The sequence below is a fragment of the Eublepharis macularius genome, chromosome 4 (assembly GCF_028583425.1).
Source record: "Eublepharis macularius isolate TG4126 chromosome 4, MPM_Emac_v1.0, whole genome shotgun sequence".
In the NCBI taxonomy this organism is placed as follows: Eukaryota; Metazoa; Chordata; class Lepidosauria; order Squamata; family Eublepharidae; genus Eublepharis; species Eublepharis macularius.
This window is the reverse complement of record NC_072793.1, coordinates 151,662,114-151,678,749: the sequence shown is the minus strand read 5'-3', so window position 1 is coordinate 151,678,749 and position 16,636 is coordinate 151,662,114. Positions and strand designations below refer to the sequence as shown.

Below are 16,636 nucleotides of genomic sequence, written 5' to 3'. Positions count from 1 at the left end.
AGGGCGTCGACTTGCGGGGCTACACAGGGGTGATGAGGTGCAAAGGCTTGGTCCTGGCAAATGAAGCCGGTCTGGTCTCGATGCTGGCACCCTTGGAGGCTGACGAGCTGCCATCCGGTCGGGGTGAAGCGGGCCCAATGGTCGGGGTGGCGGGCGTAGAGGACCTCGGTGTCGCTGACTTGGAGTCCCAGAGGCACGACTGGATACACATGGAATGACTCGTGCGCACTGGCCGTTAATAAAAATAATTTAAGTTCCTGGGTGGTCGGTGAGAATGAGGAATTTACAAGAGACCACCAGGATTCAAGCTCCAGTTCTATGGGTGACCATTTGGGCATAATCAATCTTTTAATTTCCAGGGGCAAGTGCCCGTCCGTGGCTTGCCGAATTAGCCCCATGGCCACAGCCTGGTTTAATTGTTGGGCTTGCATACATGCCATGGCTATTGACATGTTGCGTTCCAAAGACTGTGTTCCTTTGAGCAGCAGAGAAAAATCTCTTTCAATTTGACTCTCCCAGTTAACTAAAATGGAGCTGATCTCGTGTTGCCCATTTGAAATGGAATTTAGGGACTGCACCACCGGTTTACCTAAGTCAGAGATGCTAGTCGTGACATGGGCAAACTTATTAGCGAGAGTCTCAATGTTGACCGAATCCATGATTGCTAAGCCTCCGGCTGCAGGAGCAGTCCAGTCGGCAATGCTTCGTCTGGCACGTGAGAGAGAGGGAGAGGGATCGATCCACAGTTGTAGCCATGCATTCCAACCCTTGCTACCGGCCTCCAGATAGGGAGCGCACTGCGGCAGCCTCTGGGTTGCATTTAGTTCAGCTAAGTCTATGCGGATCTCTTTTAAAGACATTTGCGGGCGGACTAGAACTCTCTCTCGAATGTCAGTTTTCAAAACATGGGAGCCCACTATATGCGTGCCGCCTTGGCTTAATTGTTCATTGCTAGCAATCAAAGGGTCAATTTGGATGGTGTGGGTCTCCTGGGTCCGGATCAGCAGGGAATAATTGCCTGGTTCGTGAGTCAAATTTACAAAGAGCAGCCCAAGCCGGTGAAATTTCTCTACTAGGGGCTTGGTTTGGCATTCGGGCGTCTGTTGAACCAGAATCCAATCGGGTGGGCCATGTTTGGCTAGGTCTTCCTCTTTCACAATCCAGGTCAAGTTCTCCCAGCGCTCTATAGCAAAGGAGAGAACTGTGCCTGAAGGGGGCGTGACAGTGACTGATGCAGATTCAGTGGTAGTAGTGCCTAGTAGGATGGTCATTCTAAAGGGGTCTCCTGCCTTCCATACTGCGGCCGACACTAGAATAACTTCACAGTATGGTCCGAAAGCCTCAGTGACAAATGGCGAGGTTTCGAAGTTGGCAGGGGTGGTATATTTGTCTACCACCGGGACTGCGGTGGGGGCTGGCCTGATACGGGGAAGGAACATACATGGAATCGGAGCAAGTGGTGAAACTGTATCAGTAGGCGAGTAACACACTAATTCTTGGGACATAGTTTTTACTCCTACACATAAAATAACGAGCTCTGGGGGTCGGATCCACTGCTCTTCGCAACTGCGGAAGTTTGTGCGATCCGTGGGGGTGGTCATATTGATCTGCTGTACAACCTTGCAGACCATCATTTCGTTTCCTGCCAGGGTATTGATGCATCTCCAGTGGGGGTAGGGCATTAATTTGGACGGGCGTCCCTCTATTAGGGTGCCTGCCAGCACGAGCAAACACAGAGTAGCCAGGTGCCTCATCTCCTGGCCTTCTTTTCCTTTTTGTGGTGAAAATATCCTGGGGAGACCTGCAGATATAAGTACAGGTTCCCTGAGTTCATTGCAGCAAAAATAAATGAGTGAGGTGAAGTAGGGAAAAAGAAAAGGGAGGGCGTTTTTCTGCCAGCACTGTCTATTAGGTGGGGCTCGAACGAGAAGTCCCGGGGGCACTAAGCGAGCCTTCCAGCTTGTTGCTCTGGGGAACTCCTGTGCGGGGGCTTCTTCTTATAGCATGTATATTTCAGGGGGAACATCTTTACGTCGAGCTAGGGTCGGCTGTATGTTAGGCGGGATTATGCAAACTTGCCCCAGGGGTCCCTGGGTGCCTAGACTATGTGGCCTCCAGGTGCCCCTTGCTCGGTGGCGAGCTATTTTTATTTTGCGGGCTGAGAGCCATCGGTCCGGCTCGGCCTGGCCTTGCCGTTTTAAAAGGAAAAGAAAACTAAAGAGCGGCTTCCATTAACTATAAGGGTTGCTGCCGACGGGGGCCCTCGCTTTAATTTTTCAAAAATGGGCTTTCGTCATATGTTTGCAGGACTAGCAATTTTTGGAGGGACTCCCTCGGGAGGCCCCATTTTCTGGTTTCAAAAAAAGGTACACCGGGCAAAAAGAAAAATACACTGAGCAAGAAAAATGCACTGAGCAAAAAGAAAAACACACGGAGCAAGAAGCATACGGGTCTGGGGTACTTTCGGGTTGCCCTCACTTGGAAGGCCTGGCAGGGCTTCATTATAACTTCAATATGTCTCCCCCCCTTCTTTTCCCTTGTGCGGTACGGGCAAGGGAAAAGATTACGTGGGGCGGGCGGCTGCTGGCGGAAAGGGCCGAAGTGGAGCCGAGGGCGCTCGGCGGCGTGTATCGAAAAGAGGCGGAGGCGGCGAAGATCTTTCGGCGCCGCTGGGTCTGGGTTGTTCGGGGGTCATCTTGGCGCGGGGGATCTTGGCTATGTAAATGAGGCACGCTGCCCCTTGTGCGTGGCGAACGCACCTCAATAACACATTCCAGGGGTAACATATTTACAAACTAATGGCGGGTCTTTTACCTTTGCCCTAAAGCGTACTAACTGGTGGCGCCGTATAGCAACTCACCATGACGAATATGAACATTAGTAAAAGAGGGATGTTGGGCTTCCTGGGGGACCTTTTCCAGGGGAGGCACGGCCCTCAAAGCCAAAGCCGACCATCATGCGAAAGCGTGGGTCTGGCAGGTGAGACCCCGAATCTACGTAGATGCGGGATCTTCACCAGCACGGCGGGTGATATATTTTCGAATACAGGGATCACCTTATTTGGTGATTCCACCATGTTCGAAAGAATGTATGCACCTCTGGGCTAACGCCTCTCCAACCACTTTTACACAGCAAATCTCTTTTGCCTGTGCAATTTTTTTCCCGAACATGCGGCTTACAATCCAATTAAGAATCACTTTTGGTGGTGGTCCTATTTGGCTTTGATTGCCGTGTCTTTCCCTAAGGGTCCCAACTGTGGGGCCCGCCTAATGAAGTTAAAGAATAGAATTGGAAAACTCTTGACACTCACACTTACATCTACATATTCTACTGTTTCTTTTATAGTAAGGCTACAAAGGTCTGGTCTAAGGGGACACAGGGTATCTCTGGCCCAGGGTGAAGGGATGTCTGGCGAATCACTGGGCAGAGGGGGGCTGGGCTGGTGGCGGTTCCCCCAGGGTCGTACACAGGAGGGGCGGTTTGGAGCGGCTTCCCTTTCCATTCTTTTAATTGAGAGGCGTGAAAGTATTTTAGCCAAGTGCCTCCTGTCTTCCTCTGGATAGCTACCTGATAGACAGCGGGAGAGACTCTTTTCGTGATGGGGACTGGGCCTTGCCATTTGGCTGCTAGTGAGTGCGCCTTTTGCGAAAACTTCCTGTATAGAACGAGCTGTCCTTCCTCCCACTGCCTGGGGTTCCTGACCCATCCTAATTTGCGGTCCATATCTTTCTGAGCTGTGCCCAACTTCTGGGCCACTTGCATGTGGACGGCGTGTATGGATGAGAGCAGGTCTTGGACCCAAGCGTCATTAATCACTACGGGCTGCATATCGGAAGGGAGCTGCGTATCTAGCCAGAAGGCTTCCGGGAGCTGCATCCTTCGCCCTGTCATTACCATATGGGGTGTGAGCCCGTGAACTGCGGTGGTGCCTCTAATGGCCATTAGGATTATGGGGAGTTTTTCATCCCAGTCTCTCCCGGAGGAGCGAACCATCTTGCGGAGAGCCTCCTTGAGGGTCCGGTTGGTTCTTTCTATGGCGCCTGAAGCTTGAGGGTGGCCGGCTATGTGGAAACGTTGCTGGATGCCCAGTGCTTTACAAAGCTCCTGTGTAACTTCTCCGATAAAGTGTGAGCCTAAATCGGAGTCCATGACTCTCACAATGCCCCATCTTGAAAAGACATTGTTGAACAGTAGTTTGGCTGTGGTGGCTGCATTGTTGCGTTTGCACGGAAACGCTTCGACCCATTTGCTGAAGGGGTCTATGACAGTGAGACAGTAGCGATTGCCACGAGGAGTGGGGGGAAGGGGGCCGATAAAGTCAATCTGTATGCGAGCCCAGGGTCCGTCAATTCTCTGATGCTGGAGGGGAGCTCTAGGTCCGGTGGGGTCTGCATTGACCATAGCACAGGACAGACAGTTGTCCACCCACTGCGCTACTTCGGTGCGCATGCCAGGCCACCAACCAACCTCTTTTACCCTTTCCAGAGTCAGGTCCTTGCCTCGGTGTCCCTGCTCGTGGACGAACTGGATTAGGTCGGCCCTAACTTCCAATGGCACTACCCAATGGCGTTCGCCGGCTGCATCTACTGCCCAAACTATGTCTTCCTCTTCTCTGATCATGAGTCTCCCTGTCTGATCCCTTCCTGCGACTAGGAGGTCGGTTATTTCTGGGTCAGATAGCTGCAGTTGTGCTAGGTCTAGTGTTCCTGCGGTTCCCAGAGCTTGGCTGCGGGCTTGTGCGCGAGTGGTGACAGGGTGTAAGGGACAATCGGTAGCTGGTTCCAGTAGGGGCGCATTTTCAGTGGCGGCTGCCTTGGCTGCGAGGTCTGCCTGGTCATTCCAATAAGCGGTCTCTGAGTTCGTCTTCTGGTGTCCCTTGACATGGGTCACCTGCATTGGGCCTGAGCGGGACTGGAGGAGTGCTGCTACTTGCTGCCATAGCTGTAGGTGGGCTACGGGTTTCCCATCGCTAGCTCTCCACCCCTGATTCTGCCATACCGGGAGCCAGACTGTGGCGGCTTTGGCCGTCCAATCCGAGTCTGTGTAAATGGCAAGTGGGCTTTCTGGGGGCTCAAACTCGAGCACTGCCAGAAGCGCTTGCACCTCAGCCGCTTGGCTGGAATGGGGGCGGGCTGGACCTTTGAGAGTATGGGCGTCGCTCACTCGCACGGCGCCGTAGCCTGTCCGAGGGGAGCCTCCAACATGAAAGGAGGAGCCGTCACAGAACCAGCATGTGAAGCCGTTCTGTCGGGCTTCCTCTAGCGGGACTCCCCAAGTGACTGGCCAAACAACCTGCTGTGGCGGGTCCAGGGGGCACTCGTGCTCGGTCCCGGTTACCAATAGGCCATAGGGGGCTGGTGGCTCGGTGGTCTCCTTTTTAAACTCTACTCCGCGGTTGACCAGGGCCAGGGTCCACTGTGCTATGCGGGCGTTTGAAACTTGTCCGTCTTGTATCTTTCCAGACAGAATATATTTGAGAGGCGTGTGAGTGGTTTGAACTATTGTACGTGAACCTCCCATGATAAATTCCCAGTGGGTCAGACTCCAAACTAGGGCAAGGCACGTTTTCTCGCATGGGCTAAACTTAGCTTCTACTGCGGTTAGGTTGCGAGAGGCATAGGCTACTACTCTAGCGGTTCCCGCTTGCTGCTGGGTGAGCGTGGCTCCTATGCTCTTGTCTGATACTGCTAACTGGATAAAGAATGGCTGAGTGACATCTGGATGGGCTAGGGCCGGGGCTGCGGCCAGGCTGCGCTTTAGCTCGGCTAAGGCTGTCTGTTGCTCCGGTCCCCACTCCCAGGGAGTGTTCTTCTTGAGGAGAGCATAAAGGGGGCGAGCTTTGTCCGCAAAGGACTCGATGAAGTCTCGGGAAAAGTTAAAAGTTCCTAGAAGGGCTCTGAGGGAGGGGACATCGGTGGGCGCAGGCAGCTTGGAAATGACCTCCATTCGCTGGGCGTCCAGGGTGCGACCCTCGGGTCCCAGGGTCAGACCCAGGTACTTGACGCTGGTCTGAACCAATTGGGCCTTTTCCCTGCTTGCCTTGAACCCAGTCTCGCGGAGGAGTTCCAGGACTTCCCTGGTGATTTGGCGGGCTAATTCTTCCGTGGGGGCGTGGACTAAAATGTCATCCACGTAGCTCAGTACGTGGGGCCTCGAGGAAGGCTGGAGGCGTTCCCACATCTGAACTACATGGGCATGACAAATGCTGGGGCTGGAGTGGAATCCCTGGGGTGTCCGTTTGAATGCGTATTGCTGGCCGCGGAAAGTGAACGCGAACTTGTACCAGCAAGACTCATGCAACCGGATGGAGTGGAAAGCGTTGGCCAGGTCTATGACTGAGTAGAACCGGGACCCCGCGGCAATGGCCGTTAGGATCTCATTATACTTGGCCACAACCGGGGCAACTGGAGGGGTGGTAGCATTCAGGGCACGGAAGTCGACCGTCATTCTCCAGGTCACTCCATCTGCTTTCAGAACTGGCCACAATGGGGCGTTGCAGATGGACTGCATCGGGAGTATGACGTTCCACTCAAGGAGTCCTTCTATAGTTTTGGCTATCCCTGCCTCAGCTTCCGCTGGGTACTTGTACTGTCGTTGGGGAGGGGGGTCCTTTCCTTCAATCAGGACGCAGGCGCCCTTCACTATCCCACACTCGGCTTTGTCCGTCACCCATACTTCAGGAAAGTCCTGAACCCAGGGGTCTCCTGTGATGGGGGCGAGAGGAAGGGGGGCTTTAAGGGCTGCACATCGATGGACTGCATTGACAAAGTCTGGGCCTCCCGGGATGCGCCACAGGAGCCCGTTTGCTAAGTCAATGGTCAGTCCCTCGGCACGGAAAAATGGCATGCCCAAAAGTCCATCATCTTCTCCCCGGTTTGCGCATGCCGAAATCCGGGTGGCCAGGTTCCCAACGGAGAGGGGGATATCCTGCCAGACCGGGGATTCCTGCGTGCCGCCTCCAAAACCGGCGAGCTGCATGGTTGTGGGGGTCTGAGTTCCCTTCGTGACTAAGGTGGGCCGGAGTATATTAAGTGAAGCTCCGGTGTCTATAAGGAGAGTGGCAGGCTTCTTCTTTTCCCCGGGAGTCCCGATCCCTGCCTTTACTGTCGGTCTCCCCCATGTGTCCGGCTTTAGCTTGGCAACTATGCCCACGGAGGGAGACTGGGACTCGGGGCAACCCTATTCTGATCCTGCACCCTGATCGGTGGCAGCGGCGCTTCCTCTAAAGGGGTTGTTGGGGCTCGGGCGTTCCCGGACCGCAGCTATCGGGGGACTCGAGAAGGGAGGGTCTGGCGGTAACGGGGGCGCTGACGGAGGTACTGGGGGCTGTTGCTGGTCTTCCCACTCCATGATCGCCTTCATTAGAACGGACGTGGGCTTTCCATCGAATAGCTCCATGTTCGCTCCCATGTTTTTGAGGCGCATCCATAGTTCCCAACGGAGGGAGTCCCTGGACTGGGGCGTGCTGCCGCGGTCCCGGTAACCCTCGTGGTCGCCCTGCGATGCTCCCCAAGCGTTAGACTGATCTGGCGGCGCGTAGACCTGATGGTGGTACGGGTGCGATGCTCGCGAGTGAGAAGGGGCTATGGGTGCATCCTGTAGTCGGGGCTCGTGGGGTCCTTGCTGGGAGGAGGAACTGTAACTCGGGGCGGGCGCAAAGGAGACTCCCGGGCGGTAGTCCCTTGGTCCTCTTCCCCGGCTAAAGCTGCCGCTCCTTCCCCTCAGGATTCCTCCCCTTGCCTCCGGATACGGGCTGCGTCCCTGTGGTCGGTACTGAGAGTGGGGGCCATGATTGGCATAGGTGACTGCACTTATCGGCTCGCTCTCCTTCCTACGAGAGGCCAGGGGCTTCACATGGCGGATGGCGCCGGTTTCTCGCAACAGGCCAGCAATGCTTCTGATGCGAGCTTCCAGGTCTCCCCATGAGATGCTCCCGGGCTCTACTCCTGCTAGTGCCAGGCGGGTGGTACTATTGAGTCCATCTAAGACTGCTCTCCTGAATTCTAATTCGTCAAAGTCGGGTACATCGCTTGCATCTAAATCTACTTCATCTGCTAGCTCTGCAAGAAGCTGTTTCCTAGCTAAATATGCCTCTGGATCCTCTCCGGGTTTTTGAGACTCTGCAATATACAGGGCTTTCAAGCTTTTGGTGGGCCACAGGAATGCACAAATTTCTTTAATTGCTCCGTACTGACTGCGGGTGGCTAGCCGTCGGTTAGAAATATAGGCATTGAGGGCCGAAACTATCTCAGGGGCGGCGCATTGGCGAGCCAGTTGGGCTACATCGGAACCACTAGCGGAGGGCTGGGAGGTGGTCACATGGGTGAACCACTGGATGGCCGTGTCTCGGTTTAGGGGTCCCATACGATCTGCTATGGCTTGGAGCTCATCGGGCCTCCAATTGCGGGTTTCTTTAACGACCCGGTCTGTCTTCCTGCCATCCTCGTCCATGGATACAATCTCCTTGGTGGCTATTGGGTGGAGGGGCTGTGGGGCTTCCGCAGGCTGGGGCGAAGGAGGCGACCAGTTGTCGGTACTACCTTCGGGGAGGGCCAAGAGGGCTGCGGGATGCACGGCGGAAATTACGGCCTGCTGCATCCCCAGGTGCTGCTTTAGGGCCTCTAGCTCCCTCTTACAAGCGGAGTGGTCAGCGGAGGTTACCTTAGAGTGATTGTGCTCTGCCATGAACTGGGCAGCATGGGTTAGCTTAGCAATTCTTTCCTGTCCCTCGATTACTGCATGCTCAGCCATGTCGGCACGAGCGGTGGCCGCCTCAGCCTTGTGCTGGGCGTCCTGAAGGGCAGTGGTTAATCCTTGTTTTTCCAATATGAAATTGACGCATTCAGCGCGCCACTCAACTGCTTTTTCCTCATGGTCTCTCTCCTGTTCGACTAGCTTGGCCCTGAGACTCTGGATTTCTAGATGCAGGGCGTCCTGTTCTCGCTTGGCTTTTTCCTCTAGCTCCTTCCTCTCTTTGTCCTGGGCTAATCTGAGCTTCTCTATTTCCTGCTCACTATCTTCCTGCGCTATATGTAATTTATTTATCAGGGACATGCTGTCCTGTAAGGCAGTGAAAAGTGCCCAAGCTCCGTATCTGTCTTTCTTGCTCGACTTGGGTTTCTCCTTCTCACAAAAATCTTGGAAGGCACTTCTAACTATCTGGAGTGGGTCGGGTCCCTTGAAGGAACCTGCTTCCCAAGGGCAATCTCCCTTCTTAACTAGCCACTTCTCCAGGCGGGGCACGGTGGGGTTTGCCCGGTACATTTTTACTTTTTAGTTTAAGGCTGATCTCGGGGGAGGTTAAAGAGTAGATCAGTGACACCAGGGGTGGGGTGATTAAAGCTGCTCAAGGGTTTTAACAACTTCTTCCTCTCTATGTTCCTTTTGGGAGGTTTATCCTTCCCTCAGGTCCTCAAGGATTTTTACCAGGGGGTTTTAAGGTTCTACTTTTAGGGTTTACAGGGTATTTTAAGGGTCCTACACTCGGTTCTTCTCCACCGGGGGAGAAGGGAAAATTCCTATTCCCGTTTCAAGCTTGCCTACAAGCCACGGGACCAGGAAAAGTTTACTGGCTCAGAAGGTGCTCCCAAGCTCTCTAAGCCCAAGAACAAAATGCTCAATGCTTCCAAGCCTCTGCTCAGAAGCCAAAACTCAGGGGTCTCCCAAGCCTCTACTCGGAAAACCAAAGCTCAGGGGTCTCCCAAGCCTCTACTCGGAAAACCAAAGCTCAGGGGTCTCCCAAGCCTCTACTCGGAAAACCAAAGCTCAGGGGTCTCCCAAGCCTATGCGCTCAGAAAACCAAAAAGTGTTCCCAAGCCTCTGCTCAGAAACTGCAATTAAGGGGGTCTCCCAAGCCTCTGCTCAGGCAACCAGAAATGCTCCCAAGCCTCTGCTCAGAAACTGAAATGCTCCCAAGCCTCTGCTCAGAAGCTGCAAATGCTCTCAAGCTCTCTGCCCAAGAACTATACTCAAAGTGTCCCCAGGCCTCGTGCTCAGAGACAAACGGTTAAACTGTCTCCAAACCTCGACCAAAAGACTAAAAGCGCTCAAGGACTGCCTCTGCAAGTCCCCAAGCAAAAGTGCTCAGGAGTAAAGCTTACTGTACTCCCAAGCGAGGTGCGCTCAAGAGTTCTAACAACTCCCAAGCAAAAGTGTGCCCAAGAGTCCCACTGACTCCCAAGCGGGGTGCGCCCACGAGTCTGACTTAAAACTCGCAAGCGGAAAAGCGCCCAAGAGTCTAACTTAAAACTCTTAAGCACGGTGCGGCCGGCTGCCGCGGGGCTTCAGGAACCTGGCTTTAGATTCCCAAAGCTAAACTGACTGAACGACCAAACGGACTAACGATCCCTTCACGTTTCCTCCGGAGCGGGGATTGAAGCCTAAGTGCTGGCAGGAACGGGGTTTGGACGGGCTTAGGAGAGACGGGGGAGGGCGGAAAAGAATTTTATATGTGCTGCTTCAGGATATATATAAATCTATAGAGCCTACTTCTGGGATCCCACCCACATAGACGCGTTTAGGCGGCCCGGAAGGTGGCCAGGAACTTCACCAGTTCGGAGGTTCTCACCCACAGTACACCGGTTATAACGGCTGGAGGGCCTCGCGGTGCACCACAAAAGGCAAGTAGTCCAAAGCTGGCTGAAGGAGGAAATGGGGGAAAGCCAACCCACAAGATAGAAATGCTCGCTAGAGCCACACACACTCACACTTTTAATTCCCTGAGCTAAAATTGCGCTCTTTACACTGAGGTCTGGAAAATTTTCCTCTAAGTCAGTTCGCTGAAAACACGCGTGTCGACTCACGTGTATTCACACGAACTGGGTTATGCCCGCATTCTCCACCAGTAAACTGTTACCAGAACTGCTCTTTATTATAATGGGGAATTAGCTGTAGCAGTCTGTAACTATTAATATTAAGCGAGGATCATAACCTATGTTTACGGAGGTCCCGATCCCAGACACTCTAGTGAAAAAGAGGCAGACAAGGAGTAAGGTCCAAACACGTGTATTGAGTGTAGCGTAAGCCTAGCTTGCACAATCATACAAAGAACATACAAGGTCTAAGAAATACAGAGTAGGAAATACAGAGACGTTCGCATTAGCTGGTTCCCAACGATGATAGGGGGAATACTCACTTATCCTGAAGCGAAGCAGAGACACAACAGCGAGGTGGCCCAATGCCAGCACTGGGACCACAGACGGACAGCAAGGAAGTCTGGATAGGAATGGCCTGAGCCCCGAGTGGTCTGAGAGACCAGCTTAAATACCCCAAAACGTACCCTGGGGCTGGTGCTGTACTTGGTGGTTCTCACAGATTAAAACAAAGGGTCTAATGGGCTACTGAATGGCTTGGATGGGCCACTTTGGTAATCAGATTGTGATAAGTGACACCTCAGGAAGAGAGGACAAAAGAGGGAGGGGGAAATCCAAGTGGGCTGAAAGGATTTTCCAGCGGACAGGGCTTGTCCTGATGTCATCAGCTTTGTAATGCGGAGGTTTCTTTGAGATGCATTCTCTAAGTGCTTGGGATGGTCGGCACTTAGTTCCTTCTCCGGGGCGGCTCCTAAGATATGCAGAGCGGGGCGAGGGGCTCTCGCTGCGGACGTGGTGTGCCCGCTTCGCCGAAATGGCTTCTCAAAGCAGTCTTCCTCTGGGTCTTCTGGGTGCCTGAGAACATGGATGCCGGCTGGGCATAGCTGGGGCTGGATAGCAGGCTGCCCGGTAGCGAGGGCAAGCTCGGGGACCGGCCCGCGGGAGGCTCCAGACGGGAACTGACCAGGGAGCGCCTAGCCAGGCTCGCTGGAGGTTTCCCCGGCAGGCGCCCGGCTGCTAGCAGCGGCTTGGGCCCATATGAGGCAGGCTTCCATGGAGGCAGCGGGAACAACACTTTAAAACACAGTCCAAAGCAGGGAACAGGCACGGTCCGTGGCAGATGGCAATGCAGGCACGGGGCACACTTGTAACAGAGTCCAAACACACACTGGGAAGTCCAGATACAGGTCAGGGCAGGGCTGCCCAGAAAGAGAGTCCTTTGTGCAGTTAACCAAACATGGAGTCAGTAAACTACACAGTCTATAGCGGCAGCAAGGTAATTGACACGCAGGCAGGAAACTGACACGTGTACCAGAACACACACGTGCAAAGCAATCTTTGGTGCAGCAGTAAAACAGTGATGCAGGAAACTTTAGCACAGTTCATGGCAGGCTTCAAAGCAGGGGAGGGGGCCTACTTGGCAACACATGGTCTTGGCATTGTAGTTCCTGACGTTTCGCCAGCAGCTGTGGCTGGCATCTTCAGAGGTGTAGCACCAAAAGACAGAGATCTCTCAGTGTCACAGTGTGGAAAAGATGTTGGCAGGTCATTTGTATCTACTCAGGAGGGGTGGGGTTGAGCTGAGTCATCCTGTAAGCGTTTCCCAGGGTGTGGAATGCTAATGGCGGGAGGCTTCACTGTATCCTGAGGAGGTTCTTTTGCATATGGATTGGTGCTTGATGTGCAAAGAACCTCCTCAGGATACAATGAAGCCTCCCGCCATTAGCATTCCACACCCTGGGAAATGCTTACAGGATGACTCAGCTCAACCCCACCCCTCCTGAGTAGATACAAATGACCTGCCAACATCTTTTCCACACTGTGACACTGAGAGATCTCTGTCTTTTGGTGCTACACCTCTGAAGATGCCAGCCACAGCTGCTGGCGAAACGTCAGGAACTACAATGCCAAGACCACGGCAATACAGCCCGGAAAACCCACAACAACCATCGTTCTCCGGCCGTGAAAGCCTTCGACAATACATAGTCCAGGGCTAACTTTTGCCCTCTTGCCAAACAGAACAAAACACAAAACAACACCGCAGAAGTTGTGTCCCTTTTCAAGAAAACCCTAAAGCTCTGAATTTAATGACACTCAAATAGAAAGGGTTTTATCCATCAATGCCATTGTGTTTGATGATGCTGGCGCAATGGCATACGCATCCTCCCTACTGAAATGGATTTGATAAAGCTTTTAAATGAATATTTCTCTCTTATTTTAAAAGCCTACACAGCTCCATTTTAAATTAAAGTGCCCCGATGGTACTGATAGAGCTACTTCCATCATTAAATGGAAGGGCTGTGGCTTTCGTGCCTTCCAAAATATGAATTGGATGATATAACCCTTCAAAAATAGATACTTGGATGCCTGTTTAATAGAGAAAAACAGCCAAGATCTTGATAAGTGACAAGAGACACAAAAGAACTGACCACAAAGTTAAAATGCCATTTTGATATAAAGTATAAACACCAGGCTCAAAGCCACTCAAATGTAGGAGTCTGACTTAAAGCCGAAACAAACGTGATGAAATACCTAGATTCAACTCATGTTCTCTTACCTCAAGGTTTGTCGGGAAGTGTAGGCGTCCTTGCAGCTTAAAGTTTAGCATTTACAGAGCAGCAGGGAGAGAAGTGCAGGTGTCCTTGCAGCTTAAAGTTTAGCATTTACAGAGCAGCAGAGAGGGAAGTGCGGGGGTCATTGCAGCTTAAAGTCTCCCGGTGCAGCCAGGCGTCACTCTGCAGGGCCAGGCCGGGTGAGGGGAAGGGAAAATGCCGTGATGCACCTTGAGAGTGGGAGGAAAGGCGTCCCACGCCTGCACTTCCCTCCCTGCTGCTCTGTAAATGCTAAACTTTAAGCTGCAAGGACGCCTGCACTGTAAATGCTAAACTTTAAGCTGCAAGGACACCTGCACTTCTCTCCCTGCTGTTCTGTAAATGCTAAACTTTAAGCTGCAAGGACGCCTACACTTCCCGACAAACCTTTAGGTAAGAGAACACGAGTTGAATCTAGGTATTTCGTCACGTCTGTTTTGAGTCTTATACTGTCATGATAACTAGTATTGTCTGTTCCCATCGGCAAGTTCCCAATCAGACCCTTCCCTTGCCACCTGAGATCTTTCAAATGTAAATGTCAGCATGTGAACCAGGGACCTTCTATATACCAAGCATGTGCTCTACTGTTGAGCTTCAGACCCTTCCCTGTTGTTGCAGGGCTTCCTGCAACAAGCACCATCTGTATCTTGTCTGAGGAAGGGCAATGCTGGAAAGCTACAAGTCTGCTAGGATGCACTTTGACTGAGTGACTGTCCTAGTTCATTGTCATATGACAATGGTAGAATTTGAATGCAGAAGGTTCAAGGTTCTATTTCTGGGATCCCGACTTAAGAGCTTCTCAGGTACAGCCTCTACACAAGACATCTTACACAAGGACGTTCAAATGTAGAGAGATGCAATGTTAGCCAGGAAGCACAGTTTAAAAAGACTGAGCCAAAGGTCCTTGTGTAAGTTGTCTCGGGTAGAGAGACTCATAGTGTGAATGGGAAAGATTTTAGCCTGAGGCCTTGGAGAGCAACTGGAGTTGGAGGAGGCATTGTTGTGATGGGACAAAATTTGACCCAGGAAAATTCTTCAGCAGGAGGGCAAGAAGAGTATTTAACTCACCGAATGACAGCCAGGAGACCCAGGTAAGATTCGGTCACCATGTCGCTTTGCTTCCCAGACAGGTGACCGGCCTGTAGGAAGTCACCCATATTGGAGAAGATCCCATGTAATGCAAAGAGGTCACAGAGATGCTTAAGGATCCTCTGGATGTGAAATTCTTCCTCAAATTTCTCTAGCGCTTTGACAAAGTTTTGCACTACAATGTAGTGGCTGTGAGCCTAAACAAACAAACAAACAAACAAACAGATGCTTTTAGTTTTCTGTGCAGAATAACTCCCTCTGTTAAAAACAGTTATGCTCATTTGCCATAATGGAGTAAAATAAGGACTCAAACAGAGAATTTAAAGAAACATTTAAGATTAATATCAGAAGAGCTGTGTTTTTTTTAAAGTCATTTTCCAAATAAAATTATTTTTCTGCCATTCAAAGGACTTCAAAGTCCTTTGACTGAAAAGAAACCTGATAGATATGTATCTTTTGTACTGAAGTAGGGGTGCTCTTACTTATTGCCTGTGAGGAATTAACCCGTAACATCAGATTACACCGAGTCATCAAGGAATGGGCTATATTGGATGTACACATACATTGGAAAGTTAGAGAAAAATCTGCTTTTTGACATGTTCACAAGTAGGAATGCGCATGAAAAAAAGATCCAGGTGAGCTGGATCCAGAGTTCAAGAATACCAAAAGAAATTCAGTATCCCTGAAATCTGAGTAAGATTCTCTACTCTGGTTAGAAAATCCCTAATTTATCCAGCCACTATTCCCTATGGAAAATAATGGGGAAAACTCTCGGGGGGGGGGCTGAGGGTGGGGGAATAATTTTTCAAGCAAATCCCACCAAATTTACAAGGAATGTACTCCTTCCTGTCCACTAAAGACCCCCCCAAGTTCCAGGAAAGTTGAACCCTGGGGTCCAGTTCTTTGGGTCCTTGAATAAGCTGATCTCAGCCACTTTCCATTGTTTCCTATGCGAGAAACATTTCCAAGGTTTTCCAAGCAAAGGGGAATCTTAAGCAAAGGCAACCCCTGGCCAAAAGCCAGCCCCAAACAAGCCATTCCCATCAAATTTAAACAGAGCCGAAGTGAAGGAGGACCAGTGTCCAACCAAAGAACCCCAATGTAAAAGAACCTCAGCCTGTGCTGAAGCAAAGGGAAGGGTGGGGCTCACCGGAATTGTGGCATTTAAAAGGTGGCCAGCAGCAGTTTGAAGGGCTCTTTTAGAGCTCGAATGGAGGTAAAGGGGCGGGATGGGAATTCAGTCTGCTTGCTGCCTCCTCCCCTGCCCCGCCCTGCTCTCCTGCCACAGCGAGGAGCTTTCTTCCATTCTTGCCACCGCCTCTCACTTGCTGCTGCTCCATCTCTGTTGCAGCTGCCTGCTGTGGCTGCCTGCAGGTGAATAATCTGGCCCAGCAGAGTTCAGATTCTCTTATGTGATCTATCATAGCTAGATTATACCCAATTGGCATAAATCCGGCTATAAAGCTAAATCCCAAATCCTGGATGGCTCACCCCTACTCACAACTGACCCACATATTTCTTTGTTTTTTCTTTAAAAAGGCAAGTTTCTACCTCAGGTAGAAGAGGCTTCTTACTCCTTTTTATGATGCTATGTTTAAATTATTGGCTGTTACCGCAGACTCAATGAAATAATATTATACAACTTTATTGTATATTATACAACATCAAGATGCCAACTTTATCCTTGTATGCGCCCAGGAAATACTATCACGGGTCTTACCACACTATACCACACTATACACTCTTAACAACTGGGGCAAGTTGTATATATCTTCAAGGGTACTACTGCTGGATTTCCCAGTTCTGACTATCAAAGAGACTGTTTCTTCTGCTTTTTGGTCTACTTGGAATCAGCTCAGAAATTTCCGTGCAAAGGAATGGTTGGCTCTTGCCCTGTACAATGACCGAATGAGCTTTACTGCCTAAGGCTCTTTGCTTGATGCAGGAGTGCAACCAGCTTGGCCTAGTGACCCTGTTAAGAGAAAGTTCACACTTTCAGGCTTGTAACTGGAGGAATGCAACCACTAGTGATGGCTTGCATGTGTGAATGGCCCATTGTGGCGATTCACAGATCTCAACATCACCAACCCTGCCCCCCAACATTTATCCAAGGACAACACAAACACACTGTTCTTCCACCTGAAG

General features: G+C 51.5%; 1 protein-coding gene across 1 annotated transcript in view; it reads right to left on the bottom strand.

Moving 5' to 3' along the window:
- Positions 1 to 16,636, bottom strand: part of LOC129329209 (peroxisomal acyl-coenzyme A oxidase 2-like) — a 45,404-nt gene that overhangs the window by 7,199 nt on the left and 21,569 nt on the right. Inside the window, exon 13 of the mRNA XM_054978667.1 lies at positions 14,471 to 14,688. Within this exon, the coding sequence (XP_054834642.1) occupies positions 14,471 to 14,688 (218 nt within the window). The remainder of the gene's footprint in view (positions 1 to 14,470; positions 14,689 to 16,636) is intronic.